Consider the following 20,610-nt stretch of genomic DNA (forward strand, 5'->3'; position numbering starts at 1 on the left):
GCATAAAAGCCCTAAAAGCCTGAACAGTATTTTCCCTGCTACAAAGCTGCTAGAATTGCTGCTGTCTGTTTCCAGGACCTTTGCAAAACAGGAGTAGGTGGGGAGATTTAAGTCAGAAAACATGAGAGGGGAAGAATTGAATTAGCGTACTGTCTTGGTTTCTCAGTCCGTTTCCCTTTCAACCAGCAGTGTACGCTTGCAAAAGGAAGTTGGTGTCCTGCTGCAGTGCCACCGCCCCATCCCTTGGCAGGTTTGCCTTCAGCAGCCTTCCCAAAAACTCACTGTTGGAATCTCTGTGTCCAGGGTGCATACCTTCATGCCTAGCAGGAAGCCCCAGGGTACGGGCCCAAGTGCAATGTGGATAGATCTGGTGTTTAGAAAGTTTTGAGCACCTCCACATTTTGGATTTGTGTTCATATTTGGGAAATCTAAGCTTCATCCAAATGCTCGTTTGTAGCAATTCATGGAGTCATAGAATGGTTGAGGTTGGAAGGGACCTTAAAGACCATCTAGTTCCAACCCCCCTGCTATAGACAGGGACACGTCTCATTAGACCAGGTTGCTTGAAGCCCCATCCAGCCTGGCCTTGAACACCTCCAGAGATGGAGCCTCAGCAACTTCCCTGGGCAACCTGTTCCAGTGCCTCACCACCCTCACAGTGAAAAATTTCTTCCTGATATCTAATCTAAATCTACCCTCTTCCGGTTTGGAGCCATCACCCCTCGTCCTATCACTACATGCCGTTGTAAAAAGTCCCTGCCCATCTTTCCTGTAGGCCCCCTTCAGGTACTGGAAGGCTGCTGTTAGGTCTCCCCAGAGCCTTCTCTTCTCCAGGCTGAACAATGCCAACTCTCTCAGCCTGTCTTCATAGAAGGGGTGCTCCAGCCCTCTGATCATCTTTGTGGCCCTCCTCTGGACTCGCTTCAACTGGTCCACATCCTTCTTGTGCTGAGGGCTCCAAAGCTGGATACAGTGTTCTAGGTGGGGTCTCACAAGAGCGGAGCAGAGGAGGAGAATCACCTCCCTCGACCTGCTGGCCACACTTCTTTTGATACAGCCCAGGATGTGGTTGGCCTTTTGGGCTGCGAGCACACATTACAGGCTCATGTTGAGCTTCTCATCAACCAACACCCACAAGTCCTCCTCAGGGCTGCTCTCAATCCATTCTTAATACATTGCCATTTAATTCTCAATCCATTAATCCCTTAATCTCTACCAATTTGCATAAGGTATTGACAGGTAAATCTAGATGGGCCAGTTAAGGAAGTCCCTTGCTGTGCTGCCAGGAGTTCCTGTCCCCTGCACCACCCAAGGGATTGTCTTCTGCACGCCCCAGGCAAAGGGAAATAGGTTCATTTGAAACCTCTCAGGAAAACCTATCTCCCACTGGGAGTTGGAGCAAAGGCTGCCAGCCTGCAATGTGATGCCTGCTGACACGCTCCGTTCTTCTGACTCTGCATTGGAGTGATCATCTCTGGTGCAGGGATACTAACATCCAAAATTGCCACAGCCACTTGCAAAGCGAGCATGTGTCAACACTTTAGGTTCCACAGGAATAGCTGTGTTTTTTTCAGCCAATAAGCTCCAGCCATACCAGCATGCATTTTAATACACTAATAGATGTCCACTGCATCAATAAAAAATGTCTATTTTCAGAATTACTGTGAGATCTAAAAGCGCTAGCCTGTCCAAAAAAAAAAAAAAAAAGTTTAAAAATAAATCTAAGGCAGCTTAATAAAGGAAAATGTAACATAGTTGTAAAACTAAAATCTGTTCCACGCTGGAGCGTTTGGCTCCAAGTGAGGATTTGGCTGACTTGTGGTCACAGCTCTGCTGTTTGGCTTCCATGTTCGAACTTTAAAATAGCTACCCGGCCCCGGGTAATGAAGAACAGGTCCGTGCCCCTCGCCACTCAGCAGACTGGATGTATCTTTTTTTCTCTCTGTTCCTCCATATATCTTGGCCTAACAGGAAGCACGTATGATGTTTCTCCTCATCTGGTGCTTCTCCATAGCAGAGGCTGCTTTCTGTCAGTGCCAGTTCACGTCAGATGTTCCTTCTGCAATTTTTTAGACTTCCCAATTATCATTCCTTCTTTTCCCCTCACCCCCCGGTTGTGAAGTGAATTTAGAAACTCTGGATGACAGCAAGTTCAAGGGATGAGCCACTTCTCATTTTCCTCATTCTTGTAATTTTTTTCCTTAAAGCCATAATCTCCACATTTTGCTACTATCAAAAAACTTTGCTTCAGAATCCAATCTGATTTTTTTCCTTCCCATTTAGCAGCTTAACAGCTTTGTTCAGTTTATCAAAAAGGACTATCAGTCTTTCCTCTGCCCAAATATATCCTGTACTAGTTTGTAGTGAAATTTTCTTTCCTTTTAGAACATTTTTGTGAAGACATATTGAAAGCACAGAAAAATCATAAATACTCCGTATGTAATAATCCAGAACATATTTGAGTAGATTTGTCAAATATGATGAATATTCTGGAAAATTACTGAAATACTTAGAAGCTGTCAAAACAGTATTTAATTTGTCCACTTTTATGAGGCTGGCTAAACCCTGCTACTTTGATTCTTCCCTGGCACCCACAGGCTACCAGGTGCAACGTCACAGCACAGTACTGTATCAGACATACAACAAAATAATCTCGTTTTGCCATATATCCTTTTTGTAAGCAGCAAAGGGTCGTGTAAACAATGAAATTGCTCTGTCGTCTGAGATTATTTATATTCTTTAGCTTGGAGCTGTTTTACCCTTTTCTTCAGAGTTTGTATACTGTGCTCTGTCAGGAAACGGGCAGGTTCTGGGCTGTTTCAGCACAATGGAAAATGCTGTCTTTGTATCTGGAGCAGGAAAATACTCTCTGCTGTATCACTCAAGCATGGCAACAAGTAAGAGATGGTAAACAAAAGTTAGAGTGGCGAGCAATCAATTCATGTAGTAATGATTTTTGGGTTTTTTTCTAAGTTGCAACATAACCTTTCTGTCCCTTATTAAATCTCTGCCTTGGGTTGTGTCCAAATGAAATGAGCTCACTCCGGAGGGTTTTGCTTAGCAAATACAAAATGTAGTGTGTGGTGATTCTGCGGTCTTGGTGCTGCTGGACTGGGAGCAGAGTGGATGGGTGTTTTACATAAAGGCCATCGTAATAAAAAAAAAAAAAAAAAAAAAAAAAGTTGTCCTAAAGGGTCATGAAAGGAAAATGCAGCATAAAACTGCTGGGGTTTGTTCTGCTGGGATTTGTTCTGCTCTCAGTGAGTGCAGAACGACATCAAAGGAGGGATCACCTTGGGAAAAAAAACATCACTAACAACTCCATTCACGTGAGCAAAACAATTCCATCAATTGCAACAAAGTTCTTTTTGCCAGAAAGTACCTGTTTGTCTTTTAATGCTGTATGTTCCCCGCCTGTTGTACAGAACATGCTATATATTTATTGCAGTAATATGTACATATTTGGACTGATCCTATCATATATTGTAGATCTCGTATTTACAAATTCTTGGTAGTCTATCAGTGGTTTCTCTTTCCATTACTTTTAAAAGATAGTGTACTATATTATCTGTACTATAGTATGTATACAATACTAATTGTTATTCCATAGTTTGAATCATTTACAGTTTCTCATATTATGAGCTGGACACACAGTACCAATACGTTAAAGGCATTTAGGTACCTAAAGATGCCAGCAGAGAGCCAGCAGGGTTTTCAGTACTTCCTGTGGGATTTAGGCATCCGAAGTCCCACTAGGAGTCTCTCTGCACTGCCAGGAAGAGACTTTCTGTACATCTGGTCTTTAAATATTTGCAGACACATACACCTGTATGTGTTAAACTCTGTGGATATGACTTATAAACACAAAATTAAACATACGTAAACACAAGCAATGCAGCGGCACTTTACTAAAATTATGACTAGCTAAGCATTGAAAGAGAATTAATTTGCTTTGCCTTAAAGAGCTGATGAAAACGTTACAAGATTTTGTTCTTATCAATTGACTTAGTCCCCTCAACATGAACCCTTGACTGTGCGGATTATTACAACAGCAGGAAAAACATTTGTGAACTGTCATCCCTTTAGTAGTTGTCAGGAAAATATGTCTTGGAATATCTCCTAATTATGTGTGCAGGGGGAGGCGGCTTGGATCGGGATTACTATTTATTTTGGCCTAAGTCTGCTCTTTTCAGTTGCACATTAACAACACCTTATGGTGTGGTGGGGTGACCCTGGCTGGATGCCAGGTGCCCACCAAAGCCGCTCTATCACTCCCCCTCCTCAGCTGGACGGGGGGGTAGAAAATGTAAAGAAAGGCCCGTGGGTTGAGATAAGGACAGGGAGAGGTTATTCACCAATTACTGCCACAGGCAAAACAGATTCAACTTGGGGAAAATTAATTTAATGTATTACCAATCAAATCAGAGTAGGGTAATGAGAAATAAAACCAAATCTTAAAAACGCCTTCCCCCCACACCTCCCTTCTTCCCAGACTCAACTTCACTCCCGAATCCTCTACCTCCTCCCCCTGAGCGGCGCAGGGGGATGGGGAATGGAGGTTGCGGTCAGTTCATCACACATTGTCCCTGCAGCTCCTTCCTGCTCAGAGGGAGGACTCCTCATGCTCTTCCCCTGTTCCAGTGTGGGGTCCCTCCCACGAGAGACAGTCCTTCATGAACTTCTCCAACGTGAGTCCTTCCCACAGGCTGCAGTCCTTCAGGAACAGACTGCTCCAGTGTGGGTCCCCCATGGCATCACGAGTCCTGCCAGGAAACCTGCTCCAGCATGGGCTCCTCTCTCCACAGGTCCACAGGTCTTGCCAGGAGCCTGCTCCAGCACAGGCTTCCCGTGGGCTCATAGCTTCCTTTGCTTGTCACCACGGCCTGCAGGGAATTCTCTGCTCTGGCACCTGGAGCACCTCCTCTCCCTTCTTCTTCACTGACCATGGCATCTGCAGATTTGTTTCTCTCACATATTCTCACTCCTCTCTCCAGCTGCAATTGGACAGTTGAGTTTTTATCCCCCCTTCTTAAATATGTTATCCCAGAGGCGCTACCACCATGGCTGATGGGCTCAGCCTTGGCCAGTGGGAGATATGTCTTGGAGCCGGCTGGCATTGGCTCTGTTGGAGGTGGGGGAAGCTTCTAGCAGCTTGTAACAGAAGCCACCGCTGTAGACTCTCTGCTACCAAAAACCTTGCCACAAAAACCCAATACATACAGGTAGAAGAGGGTTGTTCATGAGCATAAAGGCATTTCATGTGTTTAGATTTAGGCTATTCAAAGCTCACAAGACATCATTAAAAAGATTAACACAACTATAGAAGTAAAGTTGTGTAGAAATACTTAGTTTTGAACCCCCCACTATGGTTTCAGAAGTCTACAGCCTGTTTAAATAATTTTCTGTCTGAAAAGCGTTTGGAGCTATTTACATAAGAATATTGGTGGGTTTATGTAATTTAGAAAGTGAATGGTAGAGATGACTTCTTCAAAATATAACGTGCAATCTGGATTTTGTGGTATCCAAGGCATAAAGCAGTCGCTAGCTGTAGCTCCAGATACCAGTCACGCACGCACTTACCCTGTTCTTTTTTTATCTGCTGTATCTGTAACTCTACAAAGAATAAACAGTAGAAGGAGGAACATAGTCATTCTCTAGCAGAAAACCAGTACTACTTGGTTCAGTCAGGTACGTTTCCTGTAGCTGCTCATTGCTCAGTGGTTCAGTGAAAAGTGTAAAATTCCCTCAAAGCACTTTACTCACATGGTGATATACTGGAGAGGAAATTCCCTCCTACCCACAGCTAACAATCAGAGTATGTGTTGAAGCATGAGCAGTAATAGCCTTTGCACCAATAACTTAAGTGGTACCATGACTAGCATGTTTTCTAATTCTTTTTTCATTTTCCTAAATTACCTTCTAATATTTCCGCACTATATTCGTGGAGGTGTTTAACTATTTGGTGTATGAAGTATCTACTTCCTTTCAATTTTTGCTAAATGTGTTGGGTTTTTGTTTGTGTTCTTTTCTTATTATGGAAAAGATAAGCAAGACCACTTTTTTTTTTTTCATAATCATCTTTACAAAATTACCTGTCACATCTTATTTTGTCTTCTTTTTTCCTGAAGAAATAAGCATAGATTTCAAGCATGCCTTAAATGGGAAAGGTTTGACCATGGTGCTAATGATTTCTTGTCCATTTCAGTAAGTTTTCTATTCCTAGGTTGCATTTATTTAAGACGAGGTGAGAAAAATTGAACTTCAGATGTAATAATACCCAACCATCAGTTTATTAAATGGCATTTGATGAAATCAGAGATTGAGTAAAATCCAAATCAGTAAAGAGTCTTTGTACATCTGTGTCAAGAAATAAACGTAAAGGGATGTAATTGGCACTCAGGAGAGTAAAGAGTCTTGTTACTCCCCTTAACTGTTCCTAACTTTTATTATTCGTCAAAAGGGGCTTCTAGAACATACAAAATTCAGTCTTATCAGAAAGTGGAAGTAAAGCTGGAAAGAAGTACACCTGGCATTTTGGTTTTCTTTTTTTAAATAAAGCGCATAAAAGCTGTATGAGAAATATACATACAGGGGTTTTAAATGTTTGTGCACTTCTGCTCAAGAAACACAGGGTTTCTATGAGTTTTACCTTAACCGTCATTAAATTAAAAGTACTTGACAAAATGCATGGGTGATGGATGCTACAAATACAAAAGGTTACAATTAATTTTCCTTCCAATAAACATGTGTAATTTAAAATAGTACCAGTGGAGGTTTCCTATGCCCATTACCTCAGAGAGAAGACAGGTAATTTAGCACATACACATAATAAATCTTTGTGTGAACTGAGACCAAAATAAGTCATCAATGTTAAATGTTTAACAATGTGAAGTATTCAAATAAATCTATTCGTTATTTCTCATATATAACATATAACAACCTAGCTTAATTTGAATGAAGTCCAAGATACGAAGTAAGCTGCTTTTTACTTTCAAAATATACTCCAATCATTTACAGTCATTACATGTATTTTCTTTGTTTCATGCAGGGTTTGTCTAGCCAATACAGACATGTCCTTAATTACCTTGGAATCTTTTGAACAAAGTAGATGTTACAATGATTTGGGGCTTAACCAGTTCTACTGGATATATTTTCTCACTAAGAGAACTGTATATATTTAAGGGAAAAATAATTAAAACTAGAAAATCAATAAATTTAGACATCACATTTACCAGTATTCCTACACTTAATTCTCTAATATCATAATAATTAAATCTAATGTTCATATTTCCCAGTTAGTGCAAATAGATCAAATCTCAGCTGGAATAAACCAGCATCAGTCCCGCTAAATTTTTGTACCCCAGAGTTTTCATTTAGACTTTGTTCCATTTTACTAAATGGAGGGTTTGGATGTTTTTTCCCCCTTTGTACCTTTTTTAACATGAAAGCAAGGACAGATTTTGAAATTTCTTGCCATATGTTTCTAACTGCCTGTGAACCACCTTCAGGACCCTGATTAGCACAACTATTTTTAAGGCTGCTCCTTCCTGTTCTTAAAATACACTTATTCTTGTTTCACTGTAGAAATCACACTGTTCCACATTCTTTAAGTTCCTGCAAAGAAGCTTGCTACATTTGGCTCTCTAGTAGATTCACAACAAGAATGTAGAGTCGGTCCTGAAAAGTGAAATTTATAACCCTGGGTATAAGTATGTTAGCTATTAAATCGCTTAGCCTCTCACTTTCTTGAGTAAGATTTCAGAAATCGGTATTCCTGAGTTGTTCAGATTCTACCTTCGGAGATGATTTACACTACTGCAAGGCACGTCTCTCTGATTTTGCATGGCTAATTTTCTACATTATTCAGCAGGGGAGGAGGAAACGGTTGTTTGTTTTTTACAGTTTTGCAGATCTATCAAAGGCAACAAATAAAACAAATTATATGCAGTGTGTGCTTCTGAATCCCTATTTTCACAGCAAATTAAGTTCAGGTGCATTAACTGGAGTAGCAGACAGTTACTTAAATAGCAAAATGTATGGTGTAATTGTTCCAAATTTAAGGATGGGCTGTACTGTAAGATTTCGCATTCATATGGGATACAGAAATAGAGCTCTGATTAGAAAATTGTTTGTAGTATTTTCCATCTGTACAAGGCTTCGAAAAAAGGCCTTTCTATGGAATGGAGTATTTGCAACTTCAAGATGAATTAGATTTCAGAAAATTCTCAAGGCGGAATCCGCATCGCTTGGGTCTTTATAATACCGATTACATGAAGTGGCATGAAAGTAGAAGTTATGGTAAGACACAATACCGTACTAGCAGAAAGAATGCCTTCATGACTTTCCATATCTTTTCCATCTCTACCTTGTATAGCTTTTTGCTGGGGCTCAGTCTTGGGACTTCTTATGCCAATGCCTGAAATCATTTGGCAAAGTGATTATCATTTAGTCAGGCATGACACTGGAGTCAATATGACCCCTCACGCAGGAAAGATCGGATTTCCAAATAAAGTTATTTTACCTGGTACTAAAAATGAAATTATCCCTGCAAATATCATATATTCAATCTTTATTCAGCGTTGCCATGTAACTTCATTGCAACTAATCCAGGAGCTAAAGCTGCCTACATGATGAATGCTAATTATTTTGTTTAACCTGTTTTTCCTTCTAGTCCTATTAGAACCTGTTCGTAATTAAGCCTGATTATGTTCATGTCCTGAAGTTAATTTAGAAGTGGGTAGTCCATTTGGTTACTAAAATGAGGTTATTTTCTCACTCACCTGCTGATTCCTCAGCCATTGCGAGAACTAGCACCACCCTGCCTGCAGTCCAAAAAAGCCCCAAGAAGCCAGTCCCATCAAAGAGAGCATCTGGGCCGTACGGACAAAAATCCCAAACAAATCAGTTTCCAGGCATTTTCCTTCCACTGCCTCTTGATGCAAATTTAGACACGGCTGAGCCACATGTTCCCTGGGAGAAAGGGAAGTATAGAGAGGGAACGGAGAGACCTAACTATATTTTAAGTTATTATTGGGTAACAGTAAGAGTTGTGTTAACACAAGGCACACCTACGTTCCTATTCCTGTTCCAAGGGATGTTCAACTTGCCAAGGGATTTCAGGCCCTGGCCTGTAAAAAAGAGTCCTAATGGCCGTTAGTAGGGATAAAATTCTTCACCAGCCCCTTCCTCCCCCCCCCTTTTTGTAAATAAAAGCCTCTTGCATTCTTTTGACATTTTGTATGGGATTCCTAATCACAGTTTTGGATTTAAATGTGTCAAATTAATAACGAGATTTAATAGGAGGAGAAGGAGAAAATCAGATTAAGCCAAAATAAGAATCATTCATAACATATGTAGGCTTTTCTAGTCACTCCAAGGATTAATTGCAATAAAGGAACAAAAGGATAGATTCAAGAGCAGGATTCAGATGATGCCTGCATCTGACCTAAAATGATGCTGATGTGTTTAAGTTGAAGATTTTGGTATTGCTCACATTCAAACCCTTCTTCTAAAAGTGAAGAGGCCTTTAGGATGTGTTTTCCTCTCAGCGTCTAAATGCCACCAAAGACCAGACCATGCAGTACCACTTCCTCCCCTCCCTGTCCCCTGGGAATCCACATGGTAAGTGGATCCTGTTGGACCTCCTTGGTTTTCTTGCAGGGTAATCTACCTTTGGTATGTGTGATTATAGGATGTCTAACGCTGCACAAAGCATGGTCACAGAGAATGCCTTTACACTCACTTGCTTGGGGATTAAACTTTTCATTTGGGATGTGTAAGACCCATAGGCCATTCCTTTGCCTGGAGATGGTGATTAGTGGGAAGCGAGAAGAGGCAAATCCAGAAGAAAACCGGTTCTTTTTTTCTTTAAATGAAAGAAATGCTAAACACACTGGAATTCCTATAGAATAGCTGTTCCTCCCTTAGTAAATCTTCAGACAAAAAAAAATCCACAGTGTTTTTCTGAAAATATAGTTATGACCCTGTGGATACATGCCAGTTGTTACATTATGGATCTTAGCATTTTGATGGCTTGACAGCATTTTGAGATCTGAGTGCTGCCATTTCCTTATTATCCACTCACAGTCATCTTCCACAAGGTAAATGCAGATTGCTGTAACTTCTGCAAATTTTATCAAGCCATGTGCCATGTAATGTCTTTCATATCAAGTTCTTATTTACTAACACCTTTTTATTAATTTTTTGTAATAATGATGTTTCTCAGTTGAGTTCATTATTATGAACAGATACGTTCCTAATGTATCTGTGCTTTTAATTTTGAGACGCATCCAAGCATCAAAGTGAAATGTGTTATTTCAGAACTTTAATTGTTCCAGCATGCTGGCACTTCTAATAGGTGCATGTTCTTTCTTAATTAAAGACAACTCTTCAAGATCAGTACACTGTGCCTCGTTGATCCATGATTGCCTCGGCTAACTCCCAGTCAGCCTGTGAAGTTTATAGAAATCCTGCTAAAAACTGAAGACTAAAAAAAAACCTTACTCTTTAAACAAGAATGATTTCCCCTGGCAAGATACAGAGATGAATCACTGCCGACGCTTTCCTTTAAGAGCCATGTTAATAAAATCGGGCCAGATAATACTCCTTATTTCTGAAACATCTTTTTCTTAGGCAGCCTCATATTTCACACAGATCTGTGGTAGGTAGCCAGACAGCAATCAAGTGCAAGTCTAGAGAGAGGAATGAATTTCTCCTTCCATGTATCCAAAATGGGTATTTTAGGAAATGGATGTTTTCTAAACTGGATCTGCAGAGCTCTTTTATTTTTGAAGACAGGTAACATTTTTCTCCAGACAACAGTTTGGACATTGGAATCAAGTTACACATGCCTTAATATTTGTGTAACTTCAATCATCGTAAGAACTAACAGAAGTGAAATGTGTTTCTGACAATTCTACAGAGCACAAAATTTAGTGTAAAGTCATGGATATCAGTCTCTTTACAATACATATAAAGAGCCACAGCCACGTGTTCCACAGTATCCAGACACCTCACAATTTTTAGTGTATTTATTCTCAGAATATCCTGGGTGATGGAGAAGTGTTAATCCAGTTTTACAGATGGGAAGCTAAGGCACCACTGTAAGACCACTTAACTTTCTTGGAGTCATCATGACTACTTGCAAACCGTGAAGACCACGAAGCAGTCCAGAGCTGCACCTCTTGTGAGCAGTATGACATGATTGCTTCCCCGCTTGCCTGCCCAGACGTGCCCCCTGGCTACACCTTGGCTGTACAACAGAACAAGACCTCAGGGTCTTCCATGCTTTATCTCACCCTCTCTTTCTCCTCCTGCACCTGCTCTGATTTCTCGTAGGAAAAGGACTTCAGGTGTATAGCTAGAGAGGTAACCGAGGGCTGGACGATTGAGTGACCAGGACTATGGGATGCACTGGCTTCATAGGAATCCTGGTGCAAAGCTGTAAGTCCCCTTTAGACCTGCGTTAGCACAGTGACCGCTACGTCGGCTTTCCTATGTGGGGACAAAAAACGTAGGCAAGCTTTTGGCTTCAAAATTACACAGTCTCCAAGCTACAGTATCTATCGCAGTTTTCCCTTGGGTCTCCAGATGCAGAGGTGGTTAGTGTAAACATTCAGACGCCTTTCCAAAGATCACGTCTCAAGTTCTTACACATCTACCCTGTATTTCCTTCTTTCCCATGCTATACCTGGAAAGACAATCCTGGGTTATATCTGAAACTGAGAAGTGACATAGCAAAGTCAGCCTTTCTTTCTTCTGACTCCAACACATTCAATCACCTTTTATCTAAGAATGCCACATCAAAGGGTATCTTATTGCATCCCTTTTTATTTTACTTTGGTGGGAACAACGCTTTAAGGTCATATGGTTGTCCACTTTGTCCAATCCATGTCAACCATAATAGCCAACCTAATGAGGTACACAGGTTCTAAGGCAACTTCAGCAGGCATATTTTGATGTTGCAGCACACTGGTGTAGCCTATATATATTAGAATTTGTCTATTAAGTATGAAGATGTGACCAACCAAATCTGCAAAACTGGTTCCTGAAACAAGTTCAGGAGAGAGTTCATTATACTCCATATCATATGATTTCTGCTGTAAACTGTAATTGCTAAGATGGATATTAACTTCACTGACTTCTTTCCTAGTAGACATTAGACCTTTCTAGAATTTGTTCCTTTCTCCTCTAAAGATTACCTTTTTTTCTTTACTGAAACAATTCATTTTATTTGTTCTCCTTTTTTTATACAGTTTTTATTGATCACTTTATCATTCTTCTATACTGTTTTCAAAGTCTCATAGATGGATAAATACATTCTATATGGATAGTTGGAATTGTGATTTTATGAAAGCCAGAAATAAATTACAGTTCAGCTTGTAGGGTGTGTAAAGCAGTTCAGAGCCCTGTTACTGCCCTTTGTTCTGACTTGAATCCCTCCGTTGTTCCAGTTCGTACACGTGTGTTGATCAGACTTCCAACTGGGAGGCTAGTTTTATTGCCGCACAAACAGGGATTAGTGCTGCGCGGCACTCGTTTGCACTTGTGCCCTGATTTTGAGCACTCTTTTCAAAGGTGAAAGGTTAGCAGAGTAATTCAATGTGCCACTTCACCTGCCTCTGCCTCCAAAGAATTACTTAGTCTGTGTATTATTATTAATGATAGCAAAAGAGAGCAACGCTGCTGTTGTAACATCACTGAAGGATACTATGATGCATTGCATATTCCTCATTTTCCACATCAAGACTCACAGTGTCCTTGACATGGTCTTCGAGGAGTTCATTAAGTTTAAAACAGGTGACACGTGGCAAACTATGGAAACTTCCTGATGCAAAGTGACACTATAAATAAAATTACTCACAAACAATTCATCTTTTCTTAATCCTTTCCTCTTGGAGTATTAAATTGTTCTATGACGTATTTGGTACAGCATATCTGACACTGCTTCCATCTGCGGTTTTCACTGGCTGGTCTTCTTGTAACATTGAAAACAATGTAAGAAAATATAATAGGATATTAAATAAATTCTTTTAATTTAATTAAAGGATGTCTTTGGGTGCATCAAGCTGCCAGCATTTGCTTTTAAGAAAACCAGTGTTTCAGTGAATTATTAGTTTCTGCTTTTTACCCAATCTTAATTTTTTTTTTTTAGTTTGCCTTTTGGGACCTATTTCTTAAAGGTTGGTACAATATTAAAACCCAGAAAAATTGGATTCAGAAAACTTGGCTTCCACTGCAAGCCAATATGGGAATATATTCTGTCCTGCACTGCTATTTGCACTGAAATCACCAAACAAAATGTAGTTATTGAAAATATGAACTTTTATTTTGTGGAGGTTTTAATTTTCCAGGGTAACCAATCCTGCCTGTGCAGCTGTATAAAGATGATTCCAAGGCAGCTATCCTGTAGACAACATACAGAGTACCTGGAGTTTTCCTTAAAAGAAAAGCTCAGAAAACCCAAGCATTCCCAATTTTCTACTTCAAAATGCAATACAGCAGAATATGTGGAAAAAGAGGCAGGCCTAAAAAAACTGAAACAATTAGTATTCCATAAACCAAAAGCTCTTCTAAATGTGTAACTGAAGTCCAAATAACTAAAAAATTCCTTGGTTGTTTTCTTCTGCACTTCACACAGCCTGTCCAAAGAAAGGAAAGCAGATTTAATTTTTGGTGACTGATGTTTCAAAACAGGTAGTTCCATAGAGCCTCTCACAGCTATGAGAAAGGAGTCATTTATAGGTCAGGAGAGAGAATAAGACCTTTCAAGTTGCATCTAACCTTTGGAAATTCTTCCAGTTTAATTCTGCCTCTTCAGCTGGAGGCCAGCTCTTCCTATTTCCCCCTGATAGAGAGCTGAATCTAAACCTGGACCCCAAAAAAATATATTGTAAATATTTGGCTGAAGAAACTGTGAGATTTTTATAGGGCTGTGGGTTTTCTAAGCTTTTAAGGTGCTCCAGAAATCTTTCTGAGAACCCATTTGTGATGGAGTAATAACTGGCTCCATCGGCTGTTCCCTATTAAAACTATAAAATACTGCAATAGAAATATAATTCTGCTTTATAAATGCTCATAAATATATATATAATGCATAGAAACACCCATAATGTACATTTTAAGTCTAAATGTGTGTCTCTTTAACCATGTTGGCACTACCGATTGGAATTTCATTGCATATCATGTGGCTGATGGAGAAGGCACATTGAAATCAAGCTGTTAAATACACCATCTCCATTTTTTATTTCACTAGAGTATGTTTGCTGTATTTTTAAAAGAGCATTGAAAAGCCCAGGAGATGAATTCTGCTCTGAAATTGCTATTTGCTGACATAGAAATAGCTTTAAAAATCCAAGCGGAGAAAAATACAGTATAGCAATATATTTTCATTTATTTGGGGGAAAAGTAGTTTTAAAGAAGAATTATGGTCTGTCTTCTGAATGATAAAGCAGTATAACTAGCATTAAATACAGCTGAAATTGTGTAATGACCAAACCTCAGCTCATCCAAATCCCCAATAGCATTAACTCCCTCGAATTGGGCTGTAAATTTGATTAGCCTTACAACAGACATGAGACACAAATGTTCTTCCTTATGCAGTCATATTAAGTGGCTGCAAAAGATGACAAGTCATTGTAGAGCAGTGCATCCAACCTTTGTAAGCGAGGCAGGAGCTCCAGCTCGCCCAGCTTGCAAAACTACGGTTAAATGCAGGTTAATTTCTTGAATTCTGGTATAACATGAGGATTACGTATGGTGAAGTGAGGGGGCATTTAGCAGCTGCAGTCTTCCTATAAATCATCCAGAAGCTTTTCTTCATACTCTAGTTCTCTTGGTTGACATTTTCCATGTAAGTTACATCACTGAACCTAGCTTCTGTCCATGCTTGTTTTATTTGGTGCTTATTTTATATATTTTCATGGCTCTTGCGCTGTCCTTCAACATGAAATTTGGTGCTGTAACCCCTGGTGTCCTCCAATTTTACACGGAACTAATCTGAATATTGGATCACATTTTTTCTTTAAAAAAGCTAAAGGTTATAGAGATGTCCTAGGGTGGATTTCTATAAATGAGAGTCAGGAACTGGAAGGAACAGTAAATTATGAGACCTTCAAGTTTTCCAGGTCCACAGGTTTTACAGCAGTTTCTCAGGTGAGCTGATGGTGTGCTCCACAGCATGACTCCCTGCGCTCCCCATGCGTGGCTATCACAGCCAGCACCACCGGCAAGGCTGCTCCCAGGTTTCGGTGCTGCCAAGTGCCGTACACCATCGCCCTACCTCAGCCCGGCTTCTCCAGCCACCGGAGCCCCGAGGGATGGGGTACGCGTGGCTCTCAAGCCGGACACCATGCAACTGGAGATCCAAGAGGTCCCAAAGTACGCGCGTCCGGCCAGGCCAGGAGTTGCAGAGTTTTGCTCTTATTGTTCTTAACTTATTGTGGGTTTATTTTCGTTTCTCTCACTACGTTGTTCTGATAACACATTTCTGGCATAGCTTTATGTTCCGGTCCCCTGGTTTTCATTGTTATTTGGACACAGTCCCATTTGGAGTGAATTTCTGAAATGAACCCTGATTCACTGATGAATCACGCTACTTTTAAAACAAAAATAAAAGAAAAAGCTAGAGTGGTTTACTAGTTATGGAAACAAATTTCTAACATTGAGAATAAAACCACAGATATACACAAACGGAAAATAAGAAACAGTTTTATGGTAATGAGAAATGGAAACATGGGAAAAGTACTGTTATGAATTTTGAGACCCAGTATTTCTTTTTATCTCTTAATTAGACAGTTTACACAGCAGTTGTTTTATAAATACATATTTGGCCCTACTAATGGAGATTTCACAATACTCCTTTAAATAGTGCAGCCCAACTGTGAACCAGGTGGTGCTCAGCCATGTACTACTTAGTTTAGGGAGTAAATGGATACTATTATTTCTTCCTCATATTTGGTATCTTGTAGGACTTGGACACTATAACCAAGACTCGTGCATGTTGGGAATTAAGGCTTTTAATTGCTTTAATTAAGGTGCTTCAATTTATCTTGTAATCTCCATTTTATGGCCCCTCCCTGGGAACTGCGTAGCAATGGTGACTCATGACTCATTAAGCGTTGAGAGATCTGTCTCCTTGAGAGATCTGTCTCCTTGCGCCTGCCGGCCGGCTCCCTCCTCCACCAGGGACAATATGGCTTGGGCCTCAAGCTGCAGGTGCAGAAAGAGACCATTTGCATTTCTGGAGTTCACAGGCCATCCTTACGTCCTCCGGCACTGATGCAATGGGCCGCATCAAATTGGCCAGTGTGCCACTGGTTGGGTGGCTCTGGCCTGAAGTTAAAATTTCCCTCCTCACCAGCTGTCCCGACTTCCCAAAGAAAGCCGTTGTGCCTCCTGATGGTTTTACAGCTTCACAGGAACTGCTAAAATAAGTTAGCTCTTCAAACACCGGTCGAAGAGTCCTTATTAAAGTCCTCATAAATAAGTACGTATAATGCCAACACCCCTCCAGACCCTCTGACAGGGATGTGAAATAGCTGGGCCTCTCTGGCAATAAACATTTTTCTGTTTCTTCAGTTTGGCCTCTCAAACAAGCAAGTGGCTGTGCCGAGCTGTGGGTTTGTTCTTTTATTCAATATTGTTATAACCAATAAAACGTACCTCCAAACTGCAAAGAACAATGTTATTACTGTTGTTACCAAGAGCACCTTTTAGTAGCGCCCGCTCAGCAGCTGGTGGTGGGTGCAGCTGGTCCTGCTCATGCTACAGCAGGCAAGGACCTCTCCGCTTCAGCAGTCCTGCCTCACACAGGCAGACACTGATGGAGGGAGACACTGGCTTGAGGGAAGCACCTGAGATGGTAGCCGATTCACAGGTTGCTCTCTCGGTGGGAATTTACACACCTACAACAAAAGCTTATGTAGACCTCAGACCGTCACCTCCACTCTTTCTCCAACCGCCAAACAGAACACTGCAAAGACAAAGGCTTGAACATACGTATAAATAAACAGCTCAGTTCCCTGTGTTACTGGGCTTCAACAGATTTCCCCACTCTCTTATCAAGAACTCCTCTCACTGGTTCCCCCACCCCAAAAGAAAGTAGACACCCTCCCATGCTGGGAAGAGGTGAGAGGAAGAACCTGTACCTTCCAAATCCTTCCAAAGATGTATGTTGTTGAAATACTTCCTTGCTCCCAAAAGGAGATATAGATGGAAACCCACAGTAGGAAACCAAACATTGTAATCTATCATCCAGGATTGGGGATGATGATACGATCCTCGGTACCCCTTCAGTAGACCAAGGAAATTGATTTACAGCTCTCAATGTGAAAGACACACTTTCACATATACATTCATCCCGCACATAAAAGACTCTCAGATTTGAACTGGGTAAACCTTTACTACAGCGCATCACTTCTCACTGACTCACTTAAGGTTTTATAAAGGTCTTAGTGGCAGCACTTTAAATATGCACTAAACCTCATTAAGCACTTGCTGCATTCCAGATGATAATGCCGTGATATTCTTGCAACCCGTCACAGCCAGGTGCCTCAGAGGCCAAACCCCACCTTCCCCAACAGCATGAAAACCAGCACATTCATTGAATTTTGCTCCAAGGATTCTTTCCAAGTTCAACCCTTAGGCTCCATTTCTCCATGGGTCTGTGAAAGTGTTTCTTCGCACAGTGGTGTCGCATCCGAGGAGGGTGTGGGAATTTGCAGCAGAGCTGCCAGGCTCATCCCCGAGCTACGTTACACTATGACAAGGTTTCTCTGAGGCTACTCCCTAAGTTTTTTGCTGAGAGAAATTTTGCCCTTTCCCATTACCCACGTTCCCCGTCTACCCTGCAGTGCATCTCAAACCTCATTCCAGCCACGAACAACTTTGCACTCCTTAAATACCCGTAGACTATTCGCCTCCGATTTGCACTGAACAAAATCCTTCCCGTGATCTCCTATATAGTTCTTCTCCTTGGCTGAGGAGTTAAAGGTGATATACTTTCTAGTCTGAAACTTTTAAAATGGATCTTAGATCAGATATGCTTCTTTGACACTCGTGCATGTAAAAATAGCAAAGTCCAGGCCTCAGTGACCTCCTCTGGATATATTAAGATATTAAAGGTAAGCATATGCAGGACTGAGACTACAGGGACTTAGTACACCACAGTCACAGTGATAACCTGCCTTACTAATTTAGTAGGTGCAAACTTAAGATTCAAATCATGGGCTCGGCCTGAAAGTAGCAGAAGGTTTTTTTCTTTAGATATTATTCAGTAATATTCTGCAGTGTTGGCAGTAAGCCAACCAATTGATTTTTGGTTAAACCAGCACATTTCTTCTATCACAATCTCTCATCATCAACAAACAAAGAAAAAAGCCCAGATTTACTCCGCGTTGCGGAAAGCCTGACCTCTAGTCCCAGTTATTTCAGTGGTTAATAATGCAAATGCCACACTCCGATTCTGACTGTACTGGGGAAGCCAAGATTCATATTGTTCAATGGCACCATCTTCAGTCAACTACAGAGCTGATTATTAACTGTCTTTAAGAAGAAGTCATGTTCATCTGTCCTAAGTCGGGTAAAAACATGGTATCAGTGCTTCTGAACTTGCATGGTGTGGTGGTACAATCTCAGCAAATTTCCTGTTGCAGCAGAAATATAAAGAGTACGGTCTCTCAAAAAAAGGAAAAATCTCTGTACATTTTGTCTGCTTTAAACGGAGAAGAGGAAAATGGTGATGACATATGGTCACTTCTGGGAAAGTCTTGTCTTGGTTTATTTTTCTTAGAGGGCTGACTGGTTTTGTTTAATTATTTGTGAAGTAATTTGTAGATCCAGATTAATGTAAAAATACTTTTTCAGGTTGTTTCTTCGTTTTGAAAATACAGAAATAGCTTGAGAAAACAAAAACATGCAGCATGCTGGCCATATAAATGCTCAGAAAGATCCCATAAATTAAATACCAATTCCCAAATTTGGCATTAATTTTTTCTGCTTTGAAAATAGTATTTACTGCCCTAATTCCTGATCTTTCTTTATGGTTCAAAACTAAAAGTATTCAAAAAAACGTGTAACCTGGTAATTGTAATAGACCCCATCCTCTTATGTGATAGTATAGATATTTGTGGGAGTCTAATACCGTAAATAAATGACATAGTATGTTTATTCTTATCACCTGAAAGAGCCTTTTAGCTCAAAATAAAATTATTGGAACATTTGTTTGTGAGGCATAATTTTAGAAAATTGTTTTAATTTTAATTATATGTTTGCCAGAAACTTATAGTTAATTGCCAGCCAGCTCCTCTCCATCTTCTTCCTTTCTTCCTGCGCGCGTGAGTGCTTTCAAAATGGGACTAGTATATGTAGGCACCTTGTTCTTACAGATAAACCTAAGAGAACTGAATGAATCTGGATCTAAGAATAGCTTTTTCATCCTTCCAAGGCTGACAAGTATTTCACGGTTTGTGTTTCCTTTTCAGCTGACCCCCTGGTTGGAAGTATTGCCACTCAGTATATGACTAACAGAGCAGAGCACGACAGAATGGCCAGACAGTGGACCAAGCGATATGCCACATAGGAACCTACTCTAGGATTTGCTGGACCTGTGCAAGCACATTCACTAAGTGCATCAATAGCCCTTCCCTTCATTCTTATTTTTTATTAAATTTTGAACCATTTTGTGACAAAAGGTTGTCCTTCCTTTCTTTTGGGGTTTATTTTTATTTTTGTTGGGTTTTTTTTTGTTCTGTTAACTTGAAAGCTGTTTCCCTCAAATGTAGACAGGGAATTTTGGTTATCAGTGCAAAGAATGTTGGATCTGTAATAGTATAGAGCTTTGTCACAAAGCTTTGTATTAATGTGTGGGTTTTTTTTTTTCTTTCATGTGGTTTTTGGGAAAACAAACAAATTCAGAATTATATCTCGTTTCTACTTAAATGTAGTGTTTAGGGTTATTTTTTTGTACTGAAGTCTTTAATGGTGGGTGCATGCTACTGGGAACAAGTTTTGTATAAAAGCTTAAAATCAAGAATCACTGTGCATTACTAAGACTGTGTTTATCACTAGCCTTCTGTTTCCCACACAAAAGGCTATTGCGTTGAACAAATTAATATGTATTTTGATTTACTTAAAAAAAAAAGTGCTTGTAAATTTCTTAGGGACCTGCCACTTTTGACTGTGGATCAGTTGATGTACACTTGTATTATTAAAGCACTCAATAAAACACTGTGGCTGATAAATGCACTTCTTGCAAGACGGTGCTTTTGCGTTTGTGCAGTGTAGGTTGCTTAGTCCTCACATAATACAACTGCAGGTGAAGCAACTATTTTTAGGCCCCTAAACTATTCATTTCTTCTCAACAATGCATTTCTTAACTTAGAATTCTTTATTGTGTATATATCTTTCATATACAAACATCTTCCAAATTTTAAGGCTTTTCTTTCGCCTGCCGGTGCTCAGCTCAGCTATTCAGAAGCCTCTTGTAGCATCTTTTATACTATGGCTTCGCTATATCCATCTTATATCCATCTAAAATAGTTGGCTATAAAAATAGCCTTGCAGTGAAAGCTGAATATTGATGATGATTTTATACAGCGGGCCTCATTTTGC

At 40.3% G+C, this 20,610-nt stretch overlaps 1 protein-coding gene across 1 annotated transcript in view; it reads left to right on the plus strand.

Annotated features, from left to right (window-relative positions):
* The window catches only part of LOC309668840 (ubiquitin-conjugating enzyme E2 E2), a 216,916-nt gene extending 197,201 nt beyond the window's left edge, over positions 1-19,715 (plus strand). The window contains exon 6 of the mRNA XM_082479364.1: positions 19,482-19,715. Coding sequence (XP_082335490.1) covers positions 19,482-19,579 — 98 coding nt within the window. The 3' untranslated portion in view covers positions 19,580-19,715. The remainder of the gene's footprint in view (positions 1-19,481) is intronic.
* Positions 19,716-20,610: the final 895 nt, after the last annotated feature.

This window comes from Vanellus vanellus, assembly GCF_965231255.1.
Source record: "Vanellus vanellus genome assembly, chromosome: 2".
Taxonomy (NCBI): Eukaryota; Metazoa; Chordata; class Aves; order Charadriiformes; family Charadriidae; genus Vanellus; species Vanellus vanellus.